The sequence below is a fragment of the Dermacentor andersoni genome, chromosome 3 (assembly GCF_023375885.2).
Source record: "Dermacentor andersoni chromosome 3, qqDerAnde1_hic_scaffold, whole genome shotgun sequence".
NCBI lineage: Eukaryota > Metazoa > Arthropoda > Arachnida > Ixodida > Ixodidae > Dermacentor > Dermacentor andersoni.
This window is the reverse complement of record NC_092816.1, coordinates 40,031,249-40,053,412: the sequence shown is the minus strand read 5'-3', so window position 1 is coordinate 40,053,412 and position 22,164 is coordinate 40,031,249. Positions and strand designations below refer to the sequence as shown.

Genomic DNA, 22,164 nt, shown 5'->3' with positions numbered 1-22,164 from the left:
AGAATGGCCACTTCGATACAAAAATATGAACTCAATATGAATTTGCGTATGTGTCGTGCCATTTGCGTACAGCTCCAAAAAACATTGCTCCCTCGACAATTATCGTTATCGCCTTCGTCCTCGGCGACGTAGACAACTAACAGCTATAGGACTGCTCCTGTCAACCGGTATTGCTGCGACCTCGCTAAGAAGCTTCGTCCCAAACTACCACAATGCGTTTGATCTGCATATTTTGACTGCAATAGCAGTTATATGGAGGCTCGAAGTGTGTTGGCGTGCGGTTGCGTTTGGAAGCGTCACCGCGCTTTCCCGCCATCGACGGCGCATGCGCCGCTCGCACCGGGAGGTTAGGTTTCCAGAAGTGCGAGGTTTGTTTGGCTGTAAAAATCACAACGCGAAGTGGACGCATCTTCAGCGCTCCGCTCAATCGGCTAGATGGTGGAGGCAGGCCAGCGTCCCGCCTTCCACTGCCGGCAGGACTGTTGTGCGCATGCGTAGTATGAGCTCACTAGCGTTGTTGCCGAGTTCCGATGTGTACGCGCTGGCCTAAGTGCAATGGTTAGCAAAAGTCTAGCTAGCGTTACGTAAGAGCTCGCTGAGTACACAATAATGTCGATGGCTTCCTGCTGGCGTCATCCCGTGCTCCGTTGAGAAGCGGCGCCTGCAGTGCCACTGGCGGCGATCTTAATGACGCGAACGTGGTGAGGGTTGCGAGGCACCTGGTAGCTACCAGGGTGCAGTTGCCCAGCAAAAGTTTGCTTGCGTGCTGCATCGCGTCAACGGGTCCTAAGAGTTCGAGCGGAAAGATGGACTTTGCTATTGCTTTAAATGCTTGGCCTACAGTGCGATACTGCGAAATTTCCTTAATCTTTCGTGTGGTGTGGAGAGAAGTGAGCATGTGCCGAAATATGTCTGTTCAAGAAGGATTGATATACGCGTGCTTGACTTTTTGATAAAGGGAGGATTTCCCCCAATTATGTTAATTTGCAAATTAGCTATCATGTTGTTTTGGAAGTGTGTTGGAATCAGTTATGTGTTCTGTTATGTACACGCGACGGGACATGAGGGAGGCGGCGCCAACAGCGTCTGTGTCTGCACGGGGATCACGTGATGCGCGGAGCCTATATAAGAGGCGTTCGCTGAATAAAGGGGGCTGGCTCCTCGATCACCCGAAGGACAGCGTCTGATCTGATTTGTTCAGCACAATGTATGGCGATGTACGATGCTTCGCTACCAACAATTCTTTCTCTGCTGACGCCTCGTCCTTTGGTCGGAGATCAGCTTTGTTTCAAAAACAAAAAGATGGAGAACGCAGACCAGTTGCGTTCGCGTCTCGTTCGCTAAAACCGAGCAACGCTACTCCCAGATTGAGAAGGAAGCGCTTGCGGAAAGTTTTGATGAGTATGTACGTGGTTTGGACTTAGTTTTCTAAACGGACCACAAACCTTTAGCGTCATTGTGTCACATGGCAGTTGATGCTATGCCACCAAGAATTCAACGTTTTCGCTTACGGCTGATGTGATACAGCTTTTCTGTTGTATACGTTCTCGGAAAATCGCTCATCACTGCAGACACTCTCTCACGTTCTCCGTTAGCTCACACAAACCTGTCAAGCTACCTGACGATCTTTGAAGTTACAGCCTACTCGAAAGCTTGTTTATTGGGCGTAGAAACAGGAGATGATTTCCTGACAAAGGTGAGAGAGGGTCAAGCGAGCGACGCAGTGTGTAGAAGCCTGCGAAAACTGTGCATTGCAGATTGGCCGAAGAAACAAAATGTTCCTGGCTATCTTGCACCTTAGTGGCAGAATCGAGCATACATTACCTTGGTGAATGGGCTGTTGCTAAATGGAATGAGGTTAATCATGCCTCAATCGCTTCGAAAAGAAGCACAATGTAAGCTGCATGACGGTCACCAAGGCATCTCACGATGCCGTAGTATAACTAAAGGTTCCATCTGGTGGCCAGGACTTAGCACTGAAATAGTCTTTCGTGAAACAGTGTGGTGTTTGCGGCGCGATGCATGCCCCTGAGAGGATGGAACCGGTGATGGCATCGCCAACACCCTCTTATCCGTGGGAAAGAGTCGGTGCAGATCTGTGTCAAATTAACGGACACACGTAACTTGTCGTAGTAGATTATCTATCTTTCACGCTACCCAGAAGTGGCCATTCTTCCGTCTACACAGTCTGCCACTGTGATACACAGAATAAAAAGGATTTTCGCCGGACATGGTATTTCTGAATGTGTGGTGATCGACAATGGTCCCCAATTTGTGAGTACAGAGTTCGAGCAATGTGCCAAATCATATGGTTTCCGTGATGTTACCTCGAGTCCGAGGCGCCCCCAGGGAAACGGTGAAGTGGAGCGTGTGGTACAGACGGTTAAGAATCTCATTGTGAAATCGAATGACCCTTACTTGGCCTTACTAGCTATAGAGTAACGCCTGGTGTTTTAGGAGTCAGCCCAGTGGAGATCCTAATGAATAGAACGCTCGGGACTAGAGTCCCAATGCTGCCTCAGCAGCCTACTCCGACACAATTCTCTCCGGAAAAGGCAGTGGGTAATGATCAGAAGGTCGAGAACAGGCATAGCCGCTACTTTAACCGACGTCAGCGATCTAAACATCTCCCCATGCTGGTAACAGACGATGGTGTGAGTGACTGACCTCCGTACAAAGGGTACTGTGCTCGGAGCAGCGCCACAACCAGGTTCATACCGTATTCAGACTGAGAACGGGGTCGAAGTTCGACGAAATGGGCGGATGCTCAACCGTCTCCCGAAAGACGAGATGGTGGATGTTACCAGTTGCCAGATAGTCAGGAACAGCCAAGCAGTGTTCTATTGAATGTTAGAACAGGCGACAAAAGGAACGAATCCTGGGTGCACCTGACTCAAAAGGAAACAGACTCTAACAATTTCCAGGCTAAGACGGTGACGGCTACTAGGTCCGATAGAGTAGTTCGAAACCCCACCAGACTGGGTGTAGACGAGTGATGTATGAAGTGAATTTGTTTTTGTGGTCCTTTGTTGGTGCGTATCCAACCTGCCAGCCCACATGTATAATTGTATAAATGCTTGAAAAGAAGGATGTGTTGGAATCAGTTATGTGTTCTGTTATGTACGCGCGACGCCACATGAGATAGGCGGCGCTAACTGCGTTGGTGTCTGTACGGGGGATCACGTGATGCACGCAGCCAATATAAGAGGCGTTCCCTGGATAAAAGGGACTCCTGGATCACCCGAAGGACAGCGTCCTGATGGCGTTCTTGGGACACGGGGTCTCATCGCGACAGGAAGGACGTATACGTTTATTGTTTATTCTTTCACATTTGATTAAAATTGTACTAACGTAAACGTTACCATATAAAAGCCTCATGTCTATCCCACCACCTGCAATAACATGAAACTATACCGTGTTCTTCATCATAGCCTTTCTAACAGTTACTGAATCATGCGTGAATAGAGTAACTGACGCTGTTTTCTGAACAGCAATATTTGAAAACTCATGGAACCGAGGCAACAGCTTCTCTGAAGTTATGTATTATTCGATAGATTTTGTTTCCCTGGAATGCTTTATTTCGTGCACTATTGGGGTCAGTAGAAGACTAAATTGTAGCGCCCGGAAGGCAATAAGGCAATGATTCTTGTTAATAGGCTGACGCTTATGGCAAGTAGAGGGCGTGGTGCAATTAGTGCCCCATTGCTATAAGGATGAACTTTTGAACGTGAGTTAGAGCCGGAATGGCCTACTTGACAAGCTGGCAGCACCAACACTAAAGGTGGAGGAGTGCAAACTGACTGACGTACAACCATTGTTACAGCTGAGCATTTATAGCGATATTTCTCAAAACAAGACGACACCGATTAACTTGGCGGCCATTTTGTCAAAACTCGGTTGCAGGTGAAATGTGTAAACTCCCGTGCACTGAGATTCTTTAACGTTTCTCCGGTGAGCACCTTTTATTTCACGCGTTCATGCTCGTCACTAGGGCCTCTCACAAAGCTCAGTGTGTCTTCGTCAGTTTAAAGTCTGTGGATAGCAGCTAATGTGCCTCAACACATGGGTCTTTTTGTCATGCTGAACCTGCATAGAATTTTTTACGTGCCGGTAAAATGGCTGCATGCAGTAATACCTTGGCTGCCACGGTTGTTGGCTTTTGGCTTAAATGCCTAGAGTTGTTGCGGCGTAGTCAGCCATCTGGCTCTTTTTGTATGATATAAGGGACTCGCACAATCTCCAGGTTTGCATTCTAAACCATCCACCTTTGTCCAGTATATATGACACTAACTCTAACGTGACATTTTGCACAGCAGTAGCTCTTGCCGGAAAATTAGTGTTACGTCAAAAGACACAGAGAAAACGCTATATACAAATACATTTAGAAATGCATACGCCGCACTGTCTAAAACGGATAGAACGCCTCCGCTTACTTTTGTCGTGGTCTTTGGAAACACGGCTGGCCGCTTTGTTCTCAGCCTGTGCGTTTCGTAGAAGTAATTCTACCAATAAAAGCGCCATCGAAGAGCTGCTAAAGGCAAAGCACACTTGTAAGGAATTGAGCATGTTGATTTCCGGGACCACTCGAGATGCTAGGGCAGAGGGCATAGTAGGATTGACGTCACTGGCGCAAATATAACAGCACGTGGCATGTGCCTCTATTGCAGGAAAGAAATTTATGGAGGATTTTAATGTTCTAATAGTAGCACAGGCACGTGAACCACTTGAAAGCTTGACGAAGTGTCCACCATGCGCTCGAATCTGGCCACCGAACTACGAGTAAATAGACTACATTGCATTGTATTGAATCGATAGATGTACTTATTGTTAAGGTGGTTTTCTAACGGTGTAAGTCTTGCGTGATAGTTTGACAGCAGGTGAAATAAGTGAAGGTCAGTCGAAGAGAAATGACGAGCACCGTCAACCCACTCAAGGCCGTTATCGATATGAGATATGGGTACACAACCATTCCGCAAGTCGGATAAGGCACACCTAACCGACGCACAACCTATGTAAGCCCTGTGCCTCTGACAGCCGTGGAGCGTAGGGTGTTTTGACGTTTTGTTTTCCTTTTATTGTGGCAGCAATAATATGGACCCTCCAGTCACAATTCCGCCGTCGCCGTCACCCCGAGGCTCTGTATAAAGTCCAAGCGCGATAAAATCGTCACCGTGCGCCGTATTGCGGGTGATACCGTGGGAGGGTGAGCGGGCGATCCCGGCTCAATCTCGCGCTCGCAAAGGAAGAAAGCGGGGAGGAAGCGCGCCCTCTTCGGTCGCGCGCAAGGCTCCTGGCGGAGGGGTGCGCGTTCTGCTCCGGAAGGCCGCGCGTTCCTCGCTCGGGGCCCTGCATATTGAAAGTCGGTTGTGAAGGGTACAGCGTCCGCCATGCGCAATTTTCACGGCTTAGTTAGTGTTGATGCGAGAGGCCGCACGAAGTTGAGTTAGCTCATTGCTGCTATACCGCGCTTGCTCATTCCTGCGGTTTGACAGCGAGCTTCCGGGGTTATAGATTGAAATGTGTTCATTGAGATGTGTTGATGCTCTTTAATTTAGTTAGTATGCTTACCTTTACAACTCTATACGGCCGATAAAGCTACTATGCTTACTTCGTCTAGCTGTCCACTAATTTGCTATCGCAATCGATGCTCCACCTTTCGGGTGAAGCTGCGTCTTTACATGTCTCTCTCTCTCTCTCCCTCTCTCTTTGCAGATAAATTAAGTAAGTGAGCCCGCCCGGGCAACTCCGCGCGCAATTGCGAACTCTTGGAGAAAGGTCCAAGCTGCTGCTATTTGCTTAACTTATTTTTATATCACGCACGATTTTTCTACAGTGTGTGAATTTGTGAACTAATTCATTAAATTTACTATTAATCAGTGTATATTATACGGTTTACGGTAAATAGAACAGGCAGCATCGGAATTCATGCGTTTGTATGGAGCCGCTCTTTAGCTCAAGGGAAAGCCACTAGCCTGAAGAATATTGTCATATGATAGGAGAATGCGGCAGACAAATTCAGCTTCCCCAGAACACGGGCACGGTGCAATCGACATCACCAGTGGAAAACTTGAAAGGTTCATTTATTAAGCATCTGGTTCCACGTATCATATACTTAAGTATACATTCTTAAACAAGTTAAGCCCTTTGGGGTGTACATTTGCCACACAACCATAATCGCCATCTGTCTTGTCCGCGTTTCCTTTCTTTAACGCTGCGAATCCGGTACTTATGTCACCAACGGCATGCGCGTTATCAGCATGACAGAGCATTCTCGAGAGGAAATTACCGAGCGCAGCGTTTTCAATAAAGGAAACGCAAGCAAGACATATGATGACTACTGTTGCATGGCAAATATACCTCGCTCCCCATCAAAGGGTGTACGTTTGCTTAAGAGTATAGAGTGCCTTAAACCGAATGCTTCAATGAAAGCTACTTTGTCTTCCTGAAAGCATCAAGCTCGGGTGGACACCTCTCGTGGCAGCACTTGTGTCATAAAACCATAATGTTGTCGCGTATACTGCTGCAAGATGCAGCTGGTGTAAAGACGGGGAATGTTGCCACAAAAAGGCGTCGGAGTTTACTACGTAGGTGGGCAATTTTTTAATGGATACGTCGCCATTTTGCCAGGGCCAAGCCGTCCAGTTCTTCGATAACTGCGTCAACCGTTGATACATGCTGGACAAGCAGGATGAAGACACCACCAGAAATACCTTGCAGCATATCGGCAACATTGTCTGAGTGACGTGCACATGGGCGTCATAGAGGATGTCTTATTTATGTGTGGCTCGAATTACGTCCGCACACGACCGCGTAATGCATGTGTACGCAGCGTGCGGGTAGCCGCTACGGTCACTGAACAGTTATGTAGCTTTTGATTCAGTTTCCCAACTAATGAGTTAATCTTCGTATATCTTGAAGTGGAGTGTGTCTTGATGTGGCACCTTTATTTTAAACATTGCTTTTGCGAACATGACAACATCCACCTGATGTTTACGTTGATGGGTCTGCGCAGGACCCACCGGCCTCCTCCCCTGAAGATGGAAGTCACAATCAAGTTTGTCAACGGCGATGACAACAGCATCGTGATCCAAATACTCAGGTAGGATCCGCAAAGTATCTTCGTCGTGACAAGCACAAAGAATGCTACTTCCGCCAAGATGTTGCGTGGGAAGATACAGACAACCGAAGCATACATAAAGTAGACAGACAAATACCAATAGCTGAATAAAAAGCGACATGTCGCGTCAGCTCAGGAATTGTCGCCGTCAACACTAGAACCGATTGGCCTCTTTCTCAAAAATGGTGTCGGCCCGTGGCAATATTCGGCTGCATGGAAGTTCAGCTATCTATAAATTTTCATCAGAGGCAGAGCGATTAATCAAATTACTGCTAGTTCTTTGAGAATTATTAAAAGAGGAATGTCTAAAATAAAAAGAATTTTAGTTTCTGAGAAGAGCTTTTAAAGCCCCGTTTGCGTCTTTGCGGGCGGTCAGGGTCACGCAGTGATCTTGGCGGAGTGGCAGTCGGCGCCAGACATATTATTTTATTCAGTGTCACCTAATAAGTACGTGTAGGCCACAAGACCTTGAAAAGGAGAAAAAATATTTCGCTTTTCTTTCATGACACAACTTTTCTCTTTCTTACAGGGGAGGAGGAAGCCTGGTGGCGTCTATAGTATTGTCTTTGGGTAAGATACATTTTGGAATATGCGTTCCCTTGTGTAGTTCTGCATTTTGAGTGCAAAAAAAGACTGGACCTGTTAAGCCTAATGATAGCAATGTTGTACGCATAGCTGTGAACAAGCGAGGATTAGGTGTTTCAAGGGTACCGGTCTTGGCGGCAGGGTATCACATGTTTAAAAAAATCATCACAATCGACAGCAAAGGAGTAGATATCCATATTCAAATATGTACAGATATGTGCACACCTGAAAATCGATCTGAAATGAAGGTTTCATGAAGCGAACATTTCAGGGTCACATTATTAATTGCGAACCATTCAATTGTGGTAATTGTATACAGTGCAACATGCGTGATGTCGTGTAATCTTTACGTTTATCTTTTACAAATGTCCCAGCAATAATTTCATGCAATAGCAATGCTCGTGCGCTAAACCACTCGCAAAGCTACGCCGAGATCGAAACACTGAATCACACGAACAAACAGTGTTGTGTATGACGCAGCGCTGTCCCTCATCCGGATGAAGGCGATGTCAGTTCAACTCTGAGGCTTTACGTGTCAAACGACAATACGATTATGAGGCACGCCGTGGTTCGGTAGCATGGGTTGATTTTGACCACCGTGGGGCTGCTTAACGTGCACCCAAACGACTGGCGCTTTTGCATTTCGCCTCCAACAAAATGCATCCGCTGCTGCCGGTATTCGATCCACGCCGTCGGGCTGAGCAACGCAACGCCATAGCCACTATGCCACCAAGAAGGGTGAAGGTGATGCATGGTGCTTGTTGGGAGAATAATTATGGCGAGCAATGTGTTCAGAGACACAAATGTAACAAAAATTCAGGAATTCCAAATCGCTTTTGCTATATATAGCAGAACATATCCTTTCCGGCAGACTGTTGAAGAATGACCAGATTTCCAGAAGCACGTACGTCTCAAGTAGCCCCGATAGTGGTATATTCCAAATATAGGATATACAAGAAAATCAAAAGAAGCTGTTGGATATCGCGCGCTTTTCCATTAGGTCGTCTCTGTCTGTCAGAGATGGCGACGAGTAGCGATTGTATGAGATCTTACGTTGCGATTTGTTATCCTATTGTCCAAAAGAGTGCGGCGTTCAGTCACAGTACATCATTGTTGAAAATTTTGTTTGTTATTATGCATTTCGAAGGATTAGCGGCACTTACTATGTTGCTCCAAAATAAATTTAGTGATAACTAATAAATACAGTCATTAGAACTAACAACTAAACAACTAATACAACTAACACACCTAATAAAATCAGAAAATCCCTTCAATATTATGCTTACTAGATTTACAGGAGTGTGTGCGGTAGATAAGCATCAAATCCGAGAGTGGGTACACAATTTTGGTGTCATTATTACAGCTTCATAGCGCTGAAAATAAAGACGCGTTAACTGGCTCTTATCACAATTTTGGGTTCTATGCACAACTCACTCGGGACGAGACAGCAACGAATGAGACGCGAAGCCCGAGAATAGCGGCAAGTAATGTTGCACTTTCAGCACGATGTATATGAAAAGACCCAGACACGCGTTCAAGATGAAGCTGTAGGTCGCGAACTCCCAAATGTATACATAGTAGCGGAGAATTCGATTTTCGCAGCGACTGCAGCCCTGATTTTGATTAAGTCTGTTGCATTAAAAAAAAATTTTAGGAAATAGTAACCTCTGGAAGCTGACCTAAATTGTAGTCGTATGTTTATTGCAATAATATTGCATATTGCAAAACCTGAATAACTATATACAGGAACCAATTGACTTGTCAGCCTGTACTTCAGAAATAAAAATCAATATCCAATTCTGTAAAGTACCTCTGTTACCAAAATTGACGCCGACAAAATTGAAGTATCGAATATGCCACTTTCCCGTGATAAACACATTTGCGAAATCCTTGCTAAAAATAAATTAACTTACGTAAACGGACATAAATATAGGGGCTCTAACAGATGCGTTTACAAAACTGATGTGTGGTGTTGATCTAATGGCGAGGATTTATAAAGTTCGCGCTTCACTCGTATTCTGCAAATTTGCGAAAATTTTTGCATTTTTGTAAAAGGTCTGTGGTCCTTAACCAAAAGTCGCCTTGCTAGAGTTGCTAGGATCAATCAGTCTCTCTAATATTCAACGACTTCTATTCTGGTCATCCCAGCGGCTATCGTGAAGGAGTTTCGCCGTTATGCATGCATTTTACTATAGGAAAATTTCAGTTGGGCCCGAGCTAAAGCTTCTTCTAAAGTGTTGATAGCAACTGTAGAAATACAGACTCACAACCAGATGCACGACGAATTGGAGTAAGTAGGGGAGCTTTCGGATCATTATCTTTTTTTAGTTGAGTTTTCCGTAATGTGCCTATGTGTCTCTATGTAAGGGAGAAGTGATTCCGGCTGAAATGAGTTATCCTTAGACAGGCCTTCTTCTTTTGTCATGGCAACTATTTGCAGTTTGGTATGGATTCCACTATAGTTATCAGCATCTTCCTATCTCCATCCACGCAACCTCTCGTGTGACACTTGTTGCTGTGTTCCCCGCACTACAGGGAACAAAACGCAACTACTTGCGTGCCGTAGCAATGCTGTCTCAATTATGACGAAAAAGCCGAAAACGCGCCCCACGCTTCCCAGAACGGTTGCACCTTGGTTGCAACGCACTGAAAAAATGTTCATCTTAGAGGTATGCGCGCATGACAGTCCCTGACAGCCGTAAGTGGATTCCTATAGCCCAGATTTGAAAAATACCGGAGCAAGCTAACCTATTTGCGTGAAAGGCACTTCCTGACAACGTCACGAATGCAGCAGTTGCATCGATAATACTGTTACGGAGTGATCGATACGCTGGTGAACGGGTGGTTCGGCAGAGCAATGAAGACGACTATGAGGACGCTTGCGCGTGGGCCGGATCAGCCACCCCTTCTTAGCCTAGCTTTCTCTGTATTCAGTAGATATATCGTTCGCTTACATCTCGCCTCCGTCAAAACATTTCATGTCTATTCATAACGGGAATTGTCTATTACATAGACAGAACTGCGTTTTTCGCCGCCTATTTGAAAGCAGCACTAATTCTGGAATACCAGACGGAAAAATAGCTGATTGTCATGTATTAGACGAAGAGAAAGGGAGACGAGAGGCCCGATTTTTTAAGGACACTGTTTCTGAAAAGAATGCTCACCCACATTTGTTAGTCTGAACCGTATGAAGACAACAGATAATGAAGAAATGTAAAGCATAGGGTAAATTATCCGTTTTTGATTAAGTGCAAATATTAGGAGCTCAACACAAGTGGCGGAAGAAACAACTTGCTGATGGTGTGATCCGAACCCACAACTTCCGCATTACGCGCGGGATTCGCAACCAATTGTGCTAAGGCGACGATGGTAGTTCCCACACCCATGCCTAATTCGTGGGTATTTGTGTACAAGGTCTAAATCAAGGAGTGCTAACCAGCGACACACTTTCACTGCAGAACCGAAAACAAAGCTTGCGTAAGCGATTTTGTTTCTGCATTGCTTTGAAATATTTGTCGCTGTTTTACTTTTGGTAATTATATTTTACGCTAGTTTATTGAGCAGCTGGGGAGGAGGCGCCAGGCTAACAGTCGGTTGTTGCGAAATAGTTTGTTAGTTTTGATATTACAAACTACCGAATAGATAATTCTCGAATGCGAATAAAATATTACACACCAACTATTCGTATTCCACACTTTGAGTATTCGCCCACCCTATAGTAAATATAGCTAAAGGCTTCTACATGCTGCTGGTAATTCACTATTTTCTTTCAGATGCACGAAAATTTGACCAGCATGACACGTCTAGGTAGACTATTTGCTTCACGTTATGTTATTTTAGATTAAAATATCTGTGTTCCTAAAATGCATTTGACTGTTATCGCTACAATATAAGCGACATTTTTGTCTCTTCAGCGACATAGTGCAATAAATATCGGCAACACTATAATGGTTCATAATGTTCGACTGAAAACGAGATGTGTCGATCTAGAAAATATCGTGAGAGCCTTTTATTCGCCGTTTTGTCTCCAAATAAACCATCTATCTGCAAAAACATACCTTGCGAGGTTTCTAGAAGGGTCATCAAGCACACGAGATTCATTGAATATATTATGAGTAGCCCCTCGTAATTGCTGTTTTCATACAGCTTCAGTTTGAGAATGCTGACCTTGCTCACGCCATGTCATATCTGCAGTGCTCTCGGCGCTGCTCTGCCTGGTGTTCCTGCACTGTATCCGGGCCATCGGCTTTGACACTCAAGGAATCCGCAACGGCAGCTGGGCGGCATGGTGGCAAAGCGTCGCCGGCCCCGTCATGCCAGGCAGCACCTTCGCGGTGCTGCAAAGCCTGGGCATGACGGGCCTTACCATCCGCCACTTGCTCGCCGGGGCGATGCTTCTGTTCGCCTTTATGCCGTCCATAGGCTGAGTTGCGGAAGTGGCTGCTTCACGTGCCGCCAACCATCGCGGCACGGCTGCTGCTGGGATAGGCGAGAACCAGCAGGCAGAAGCAGCCACGCAAGAAGAGCACGACGATGGCCCGGTAAGAGCAAGCGGCTTAGGAGGCAAGGGCGGAAACTCCTCTGCTTATGTCGCTAGTTTGCTTTCCTGTTCTTGCGCTCCCAATCGCTCACGTGGGTACTTGAAGCAGCACGTTACGATCTTCTCATTCATTATGGCAGTTTTAATATATTCCATATGCGAAAACGTGCCACCTTTACGGAAATATTTGTGTTCGACAAAAAACAACTTTATTAGAATTTTAGTGGGCACCTTGTTGTTGTTGTACGAAATCTACAACCAACGAATTTCGCCTTGAAGCCGTAATCTGCCACCTAGCGACAAGTGTCATCTCCATTCGCGATGTTGGAACGCAGGACTTCAACATCAGTGGATGAACTGATATGGCCCTTCAAGCATTCGATCGCGAAGTTCGTCGACGTCCGACAATCACTGTCCGCTGCGGTCACAGCCGCGTTGGCACATCCGTTAAAAACAGTCTGGCGTAAAAAAAAAGTGAAAGAGACAGAGACAGACACTCCGAACAATGTACTGTGTAACAGCTGTAAGCAACTGACATGGAGCCGTCACCGGCAGGCCCAGTTTTCCTTAGAAACCAAGGTGCATCCAAGACATGGAGGCCGCAAGCGCCGGACACCTCTGATTCAACGCCATTAGCTGATCGCAGGCGTCTCCCTCCGCTTCGAGCCCCGTGTTTTACGACCCTAGCTGTGTACCGTTGCCTGTGTCGTTCAGAGGCTAAAACTCGTTTCAAGCAGAAAGGTTGTGTTTCTTTTACCTCCCCCCAAGTTCGCGAGGCACCCTTCTTGCGTGCGAGCTGCATGGGGCGACTGGACGCTTGTGCCTCATTTTGCGTCGCGTTTGTCTGGTCCACTGAGGCATATTCGCGGGCCCACTGTCGACCAGAGCTAGTTCTCTGACCAAGTGCGTGGTTAGACAGCCGAGTTCGCGGTCGAGAACATTTTACACGCCTTTCCTCTAAGTAAGCAGTTTAAGCGCATTAAAAGTACTGCCCGGTTAGGGAGAGGGGCGTGTGATTAAACACAGGCTCCGCGCTTAATACACAAGTCCGATCCAGTGGTCACCCAGTTATCAGATAATTCAAATGTTCAGTGTTTTGGCATGTGAAGCACTAGCGTGGACACCGAACATCTTGTTTCATTCGCCAATCTGCCGAGATAATGGCGATCCCAACTGTAGGACAAGAGCATACGTCGTGACCAATTATTCTGAGCAACAATAACGCGTGAGCTGGAGATTTGAATATGGCGCGATGACATGCAATAAGTAGCTTTCCCGTTGAACAGTCAATGTCACTGTTCGCGCCGCCACCACCGCCACCGTGCTGTCCCGGTATCTATGGCGCATGCGCGTGGCATGCGTGTATGGTTAGAAGGCCTCGAGAGGCGCTCGCAGTGCATTTGGTTGCAACAGCGACGAAGCCGAGTGGGCGCATCGTCACGCTCTGCCCTATATCGGCTCTGCCGGAGCCATTGCAGCGCTCTGGCTTCTACTGCTGGCATGAGTGTCGTGTGGTACGACATCGTGGTGCATACACACGGGTCCGAGCGCCATTGCTGCCGTGCAGCAGCAGCAGCAGCTGCATCGGGTGTTGCGTTGTGACACGTAATGCGCGCGTTGTTGGAACGTCCACCGTGTCAGAATGTCCACCGCCCGGACGCGAGTTGAACCGAATGCATAATGTTGGCACTGGTCTAGAGATACTCAGGCTGTTCTTTATTTTTCCCTTAACTAACGGATAATTTAGGTCTAGTTAATCAACTTTTTAAAGTATAGGCTTCAGACGCCAAGTGTGATAGGCAATGTTGTAGAGCAGCTTGAGAAACCTCTCAATAAGCTGTTTCCAACACGATATATCTCACGTGGTCCTTTCTTCCGCGTTTCAAAGAAAGCCCGCGAAATATTAAAAAGAAATACATAGTGAGGGGGCGATGGCGCACTGTAATTGTGCTGCTTTCAACCGTGGGATGCATGAAAAGGTCGGCTGCAGCGAGGCTGGCCCGCGACAGGGCGTTATGTATGGTCTAGATATCTGGGCGTGCTGCTTTTATCGCATGACAGCGCAAATACGTGCTGCTGGCCGAGCGGTGCCTAAGCGATAAAGCGTCTAAGGAGACGAAAGAGAAGAACATAGCTTTCTTTTTATATTCTTGAAATCGGCAAGAGCTGGTAGCCTGCCGATGGAGTGCAATGGGGTTGGCTGGGGAGGCGGCTTTAGGGCCGGATTGATTTTGCAGCAACCTTCAATCCAAAATGCGGCGTGTGATTATAATGCGTTTTAGAAAAAGTCACCATCTGCTGCAGTGCATATTTGGCATCTCATAGGCACATTTCCCGAGGCGTTCTTGATCGTGGTATCAGGGATGGAGTTGCAGACTTATTTTTTTTTAGGTTCTGTGATGTTGTAGTTGCCCAGAGAAAGAAATCGAGGGGAGTTAAATCTGGCCTGCGTGCCGGCCGAGAAATGAGCCCATGCAGTCCAATCCGCTGCTGCGGGAATACTTCATGCAACCATTTGCAAGCTTTGCTGCTGGCGTGCGCGGGAGCGCCATGACGCTGATACCAAATATACTTGATCCTAGCCAATGGAACTTAGCAATGAAAATCGTCAAGCATCCCATCAAGGATGTCGTTGACGTATGTTTCGCTTGTAAGCATGTTATCAAAAAACAGGGGGCCAATGATAGGGTCACCGTAATCTCCACACCATACATTAACCGACCACTGATATTGGTGATGTGCCTTGAAAACCCAGTAAGGGTTTTCGTCGCTCCAATAGTGAGCCTTGTGGATGTCCTCATGGGCATTGCGTGAGAAGGTAGCGTCATCAGTCTATAGTATTTTGTTGGCAAAGCCTGTGTCCTCTTCCGTCTTGATTCTATTCCAGTTTCAAAGCGCTTTCAATTTTGGAAATCACGGGGCTCGAACATCCAGTACAGCTGCACGTGGTATGGATGAAGCTGCTTCTTCTAAAGTACTCTCCACACTGAAGAATTTGACACTCGAGCTTCAGCTCCCACAGTACGAACACTTGCATGTGGGTCTGAAGAAAACTTTCACAGGATTTCTGTCTCCGCGTCCTCGCCAAGGATTGAAGATTTATTTTGTTTCTTCGTAAAAGTCCTAATTTGTCTCAGCGTTTCATATGCAAGCACAATTATCATCGAGCTCGGACACTTTCCTGGATGCCAGCGTTGAAATAACTCAACTGCGCGCCTTGTACGTCCACTTGACGCACCTATAGCCAAAATCATATCCGCGCTTTCCTCATTGGAGTAAGCCATATCTGCTGCTCAACGTTGGCCACAGCCAATTAGCGTTGCTGTGAAGAACACCCAGGGATACGGGCGCCTGAGGTGCACCGGATATATTGCAGTTCGCTGGAATCGCTTCAGACGAGGTACATAAGGTATTATCTAGTTCCGGTAAACTGGAACAGCCTAAGGGTGCAGTGTCTCAGGGACTGACGCGCCGGTCATAGTGCACAACTGTGAAGCCAGGCGCGGCCACCCGTTACTGCGACCACGAAGTGATGTGCACGTGCGGGGTGCGAGATCAGAAAAGGAACGTCTGGCAGACAGTAAAAGAAGAGCTGACGGGGCCAGTACGAAAAGTCATCAATCTGAAGGAGACATACGTAATCTTCCTTGAATACAGCCAAGATTTCTTTACGATTAGTTTTTTCCTCGTGTGATTTATCAGCTGTTATTCAAGCCCTAACGTTTAAAGTTGTAGCATCATCGTTTAATTTGAAAAATACTACAAGGTCATTTGTATACAAAGGTAAAACTGAAGCCACCATCGCCTTCCATCGTTCCCACGTACTTCGCCCTTTGCTTCTTTCAAGCAGAATCAAAATGCTGCTTTCGTCTTTTCTTTTTCGTGGCCTTAGATGCTTTATACGCGTAGATTCGGCAACATTTGGCTAGGAGCATGCATTGGTACCGTCATGCGATAAGAGCCGCATGACCAGATACCTACAGCAGGCATAACGCCCTGTTGCGGGCCAGCCTCGCTGCAGCCGACCTTGTTCACCCATCGCACGCTTGAGAGCAGCACAATAACAGTGCACAAGTGCTCCGTCGCACGGTATATTGCATTTCGCGTACTTCCTTTGGAACGCAGAAGAAAGGGTCACGTGAGATATATCGTGTTGGAAACAATTTATTGAGAGCTTTCTCAAAGTAATCCACAACTTTGCATGTCACCCTTGGGGTCTACAGCTAATAATTCCAAATTATCATAACTAAACACAAGTAATCCGTTAACAGTGGCCGTGCGTGACATCGCATCCGTTAACAGTGACATCAGTCACTTTGCGGAGCACGCGATATGGACCTGTGTAACAAGGAGTTTTTCGCATAGGCCAACTTTACGCGAAGGTGACCAAAGCAACATGAGGCTGCCGAGCACAAAATGGACATCACGGTGACGGAGGTCATAGCGTTGCTTCTGCTTGTCTTGAGACACTTGTAGACGAGCGCGCGCAAGTTGGCGAACGTGGTCAGCATGGGCGATTGCATCACGGACATAATCGCTAGTTGAAGCTGTGGCGGACGGAAGCACAGTGTCCAGTGGTAGCGTTGGTTCGCGGCCATACAAGAGGTAAAACGGGGAAGAGCCAGCAGTTTCGAGACGGAAAGAGTTGTATGCAAAGGTAATGTAAGGTAGAGCCAGGTCCCAGTCACGGTGGTCGTCGGAAACGTATTTGGATAGCATGTCTGTAAGGGTGCGGTTCAAGCGCTCAGTGAGGCCGTTCGTTTATGGATGGTAGGAAGTGGTAAATTTATGCCGTATTGAGCAGGCACGCATGATGTCGTCGATGACTTTGGCCAAAAACGTACGGCCACGGTCTGTTAGCAATTGACGCGGAGCACCATGCATCAAAATAATATCATGTAGGAGGAAGTCCGCAACATCAGTTGCGCAACTGGTCGGAAGAGCGCGGGTTACGGCGTAGCGGGTCGCCGGCCACGGTCTGTTAGCAATTGACGCGGAGCACCATGCATCAAAATATCATGTAGGAGGAAGTCCGCAACATCAGTTGCGCAACTGGTCGGAAGAGCGCGGGTTACGGCGTAGCGGGTCGCGTAGTCCACCGCGACTGCAACCCACTTGTTCCCTGATGTAGATTCCGGAAATGGGCCGAGAAGGTCTAAGCCGAGCCGACACGATGAAAGGGCTTGGCAGGAATGTCGAGCGGCTGCAGGTAACCAGTGGGGAGCTGGGAAGGCTTCTTGCGTCGTTGGCAAACTTCACAAGCGGCGACGTAACGTCGTACGGAACGGGCAAGACCCCGCCAGAAAAAAGGGCGACGTACACGGTCATAGGTTCGAGATACGCCGAGATGTCCTGCCGTTGGTGCGTCGTGGAACTCTTCGATAACGGTAGAGCGGAGGTGTTTAGGTATTACAAGTAGGAACTCAGAGCCGTCCGGATGAAAGTTACGACGGTACAGAGTACCGTCGCGGAGGACGAAGAGGCGTAGAGTAGCATCGACCAGAGCGTGCTCAAAACAGTCGATGAGTGCTCTGATGTGGGCGTCATGGCGTTGATCGTCGGCGAAATGAAGCAGCTGTGATACAGAGAATACGCAAGAAGCACTGGCAATATTAGATGAGTCAGAGTCGTCAACAGGGTAACGCGACAAGCTGTCAGCGTCTTGGTGCAGGCGGCCTGTACACGCCAGACTTGTACACCACGGAATATGAAAATTCTTGTAGCCTCAAAGCCCATCGACCAAGCCGGCCTGTAGGATCTTTTAGCGAAGAGAGCCAGCAGAGAGCATGATGGTCAGTGACTACGGAAAAAGAGCGACCGTAAACGTAAGGACGGAACCTCGCAACCGCAGTTGCGCTCCGATGGTGTGAGAAGGCGGCTCGCATAAGCAATAACGCGATCCTGGCCACGTTGACGCTGGGCTAAGACGGCACGTACGCCATGACCGCTGGCATCTGTACGCAACTCTGTAGGGGCATCAGGGTCGCAGTGGGCGAGAATGGGTGGTGAGGAGAGAAGAGTAACGAGATGAGAGAACGCGGCGGCTTCTGCAGTACCCCACGAGAATTGTACGCCTTCAATATATTAGTGAGGGGTCTAGCAATTGGCGCAAAATCTTGAATAAAACGACGAAAGTACGAGCATAGCCCTACAAAACTTCGGACGTCTGCGGCTGTCTTCGGAACCGGAAACTCTCTAACAGCGCGAGTTTTTTCGGGATCAGGCTGTACTCCGGAAGCGTCAACGAGATGGCCCAGAAGAGTAATTTGCCGGTGGCCAAAACGACATTTGGACGAGTTAAGTTGCAGCTTCGCCTTTCGAAATTCATCAAGTATAGTTGTGAGACGTGCAAGGTGAGTGTCGAACGTTGGCGAGAAGGCGATGACGTCGTCGAGGTAGCAGAGGCATGTGGACCATTTGAAACCTTGGAGCAAGGAGTCCATCATACGCTCGAAGGTGGCAGGGGCGTTGCATAATCCAAACGGCATTACTTTAAATTGGTATAGGCCGTCAGGTGTTATGAACGCGGTTTTTTCTTGGTCCATATCGTCAACAGCAATCTGCCAGTATCCCGAACGAAGATCAATAGACGAGAAATAGCTGGAACCGTGCTGGCAGTCAAGGGCGTCGTCTATACGCGGGAGCGGGTAGACGTCCTTCTTTGTAATGCTGTTCAGATGACGGTAGTCTACACAGGAGCGCCACGTGTCGTCCTTCTTCTTAACCAACACCACAGGTGACGCCCAGGGACTCGAAGAAGGCTCAATGATGTTTTTATCGAGCATTTTGTTGACTTCCTTTTGAATTACTCGGCGTTCCGACGCAGAAACTCGATACGGTCGTCGGTGAGTAGGCGTAGCATCGCCAGTAAGAATATGATGCTTGACCGCGAGCGTCTGGCCTAAAGCGCGATCGTCGATGTCGAAAATATCTCGGTAGGACGATAATACTTAGCAAAGCTCTTCAGCCTGCGCCGAGGAGAAGTCCGTCGCAACCATTTTGTTTATATTGGGATCGGCACCCAAGGCTGGCGCGAGGGGCCTGCTAAGCTCGCGAGAATCATCGGTTGATAACGCTGCCACGTATTGGTCGCCGAGACAATCAACAGTGGCAAAATACCTTGCGGCAGAATTTGCTTTGCCAATCCAAAGTTACAGACAGGCATGCGAGTGCGGTTCCCAGTAATATTAAGCATACTGTGAGGCACTGTAACATCATACCTTATTGGAATGTCGGGCAGAAGAGTGACGAGGTACTCGCCGTCAGGAACTGGTGGGAAAGACAGTTAAATGTAGGCTATTGACTTTGGCTGCAGGCGAAGAAAGCCGGTGGGACGTAAGCGGCAGTGGGGTGCGTCAGAAGGTTCTGCGAGCATCGGCAACTCAAGGCGAAGGGTACTGGAAGAGCAGTTAACAAGAGCAGAATGTGCGGAGAGAAAATCGAGGCCGAGAATGAGGTCGTGGGGGCAATGAACAATTACGGTGAAGAGGACAGGAGTGTGGCGGCCGGCGATGCTGACGCGTGCCGTACACATGCCGATGATAGGCACAGTACCGCCATCCGCAACGCCCCTGCTCCGCATTTCTCATTGACCATTTTGCTTTTAATAGCTGGTACGTGGCTGCTGTGCTAGGCATGTCTCCCTTTTAACTGCGCAGTTTATAATAATAAAGTGGTTTAGAAAAACGTTATCGCGATAAAAAAGGCATATAAGGAACACAGATAAAACTGTAGCAGCTTAGAAACACAGAAAAATATACGGTTGCCTATCGTGTGAGGTGCCAACTTGATGGGGTGCAAAAAAAAAAAAAAAATCCCGGGACACCTTGTCATTCCTTATGTATTGTGAATTCAAAAGCATCAATATCCAAATGAACGCTGCTGAACGGTGCTTCGAGTATTCTGCTGCGAGTAATATTTTCGAGTTTTGCTGCGAGGTATGTCATCGAGTTTTACGATTACATTGGTGCGGTTTTCCTTTTTTCAAGAAAACGTTTCTACGTTATCAAGTGCATTAATTCATTATTTATTATTTAGTATTTGCTACGTACGTGGGGCTTGCGACGAGACACAAAGGGAGCACCAGCGGCCACCAAGACCGGCAGGCAGCTAAGCCCAGTGGGAGTGAGAGAGAGAGAGGGAGATCCGGAGTGCGCGCCGGCATTCGAGAGCCCTCTCTCCTCACGCCGCACCTGGAGCGCTAGCACAGCAGCAGGTAAAACCACCGCTGTAAAACCCCTCAATCTCCCAAAGTAGCGCCATTCGCTTCCCTCCTCCTCCGCTCGGCGCGGCCTCGATGGTGGCGCCGCCGGTGGTGGGCTTGACGTAGCACTCTACGGGAGGAAATCCGCAGAAAAGTTCGTTCGAGCCCTGCGGAGCAGTTTTTTCAATCGAGATCTTTCTTCGTCAGTCGGTAACTGGCCTTTAGAATTTCGTGTTGGAATTGCGGAAGAAATAGAGAAAATGACCATTATTCAAGGTGTATTTAAGGCGTAAAGCGCGCGACGTTGAGAGTTCGTGCTGCTGAAACACGACGCAAGCACGCGGTGTACTCAAACACGCGCGTAATCACCAAAGTTTCAGGTGTTGACAGCGTGAAAGTATGTGTACGTGGTTTCGTAGGTTCATTCGCGTACCTGCAGGACACTTTTGTTCGGTCGGCGCGTGAGAGAATCCGGCTGTGTGCGGTGAGCAACGCCTGGCAACTGGGCCAGGCGTTGCTCACCTGTTTTTCATGAAAAGTTTTTTTCATTGCGGAGTGCTTTAGTAATCGTGACGATATATCGTTTTTATTTTATTTTACAACTGCTGCTCCAGGAGGGCACATGAATGGCTAACGGAGGCCTCTGAAGAGCACGTAGCATTACACTAATGCAAGCGTTGCAGGGAGTGTTCACATACAAAATTGGCTGTCCGCGATCTTATACCCCCTTGGCATGCACAGGCTTCGGCGAGCCCCATCCCGCCCTGGTTCTAGCTTTGGTGTTCCCGTTGTCGCTTTGGTGCCCTGGAGGCGCCGTCAATAATACGAAATAATGACAAGTTGTTACAACTAGTAAATAAAATTGAAGAAATACAATCGCGCCGAGGCGCCAACTTCTAAAGCAGCGCTAGCATGCGAGTATTATGAAACGCCAACGAGGAATTTACCGGCCCACGTACGACTCTACGATCAAAGTGCACGTTGAACATCCCCAGGCGAGCTAGATAAAGTTATCCGGAGCCATCCACTACGACCTCCATCCTAGGTTTAGTCGCTTCGGAACGTTAAAAACGTTAATCACCACAAACCAAATCAATACATGCGGGCGTACATTCGAAGCTAAAAGACTGCATCGTAAGTCATAGTGAGCCTTGCAAAAGCGTCGAGAATGTGCTAACTTCTGGTGGAGCTCAAAACACACTCTGAATAAGGTCGCTTTTATGTCACAGGCCAGCTGCAGATGCGTGCATTTCACCGCAAGGCGAAACTACATGAAACAAAGAGAGGACATTCGAAAAAAAAAAAAAGTCAGACAACGCGCTAAAAACCACGCAGAGCATGAACACACACTTTTTCGAAGCGGAAGGCGTGAACTAGGCTCAAAATAAGAGGTTGTGAGTAGCCGTGGCCCTTACTTCATTAAGCCGTGGGCTCCTGCGAATCCACACTTCTTTTTGCGTTGCGCCCGCCGGATCGCAAAGCAAAAAGCTTTTTGCCCTCACTGTGTCTGTTGCGGCAACCGAAGGCGCAGCAGCATGGCACGCAATTAAGTTCTCGGCCTTGCACATTCTATTACACTAACGCACTCCGTCAGTCCCCCTGCCGTACTTTCGTCGCGCAGGCCCAACAATGGAGGTCGGCGCGCGCTGGAAAGAAAAATATACAAAAGCGCGGCGCCTGCTCCACGCTGGAAAGAAAAAAATATACAAAAGCGCGGCG

At 47.8% G+C, this 22,164-nt stretch overlaps 1 protein-coding gene across 3 annotated transcripts in view; it reads left to right on the top strand.

The window, feature by feature from the left end:
* Positions 1-6,267: 6,267 nt before the first annotated feature.
* LOC126517575 (RING finger protein nhl-1-like) overlaps positions 6,268-22,164 on the top strand; it is a 124,683-nt gene continuing 108,786 nt past the window's right edge. Inside the window, exons 1-3 of one of the 3 annotated variants that reach the window (XM_072287121.1) lie at positions 6,269-7,099; positions 7,647-7,687; positions 11,897-12,243. In XM_072287121.1, the coding sequence (XP_072143222.1) occupies positions 11,988-12,243 (256 nt within the window). In that variant the 5' untranslated portion in view covers positions 6,269-7,099; positions 7,647-7,687; positions 11,897-11,987. Of the gene's footprint in view, positions 7,100-7,646; positions 7,688-11,896; positions 12,244-22,164 lie in introns of those variants that run through there. The other 2 variants (XR_011893345.1, XR_011893344.1) reach the window with 2 other exon arrangements.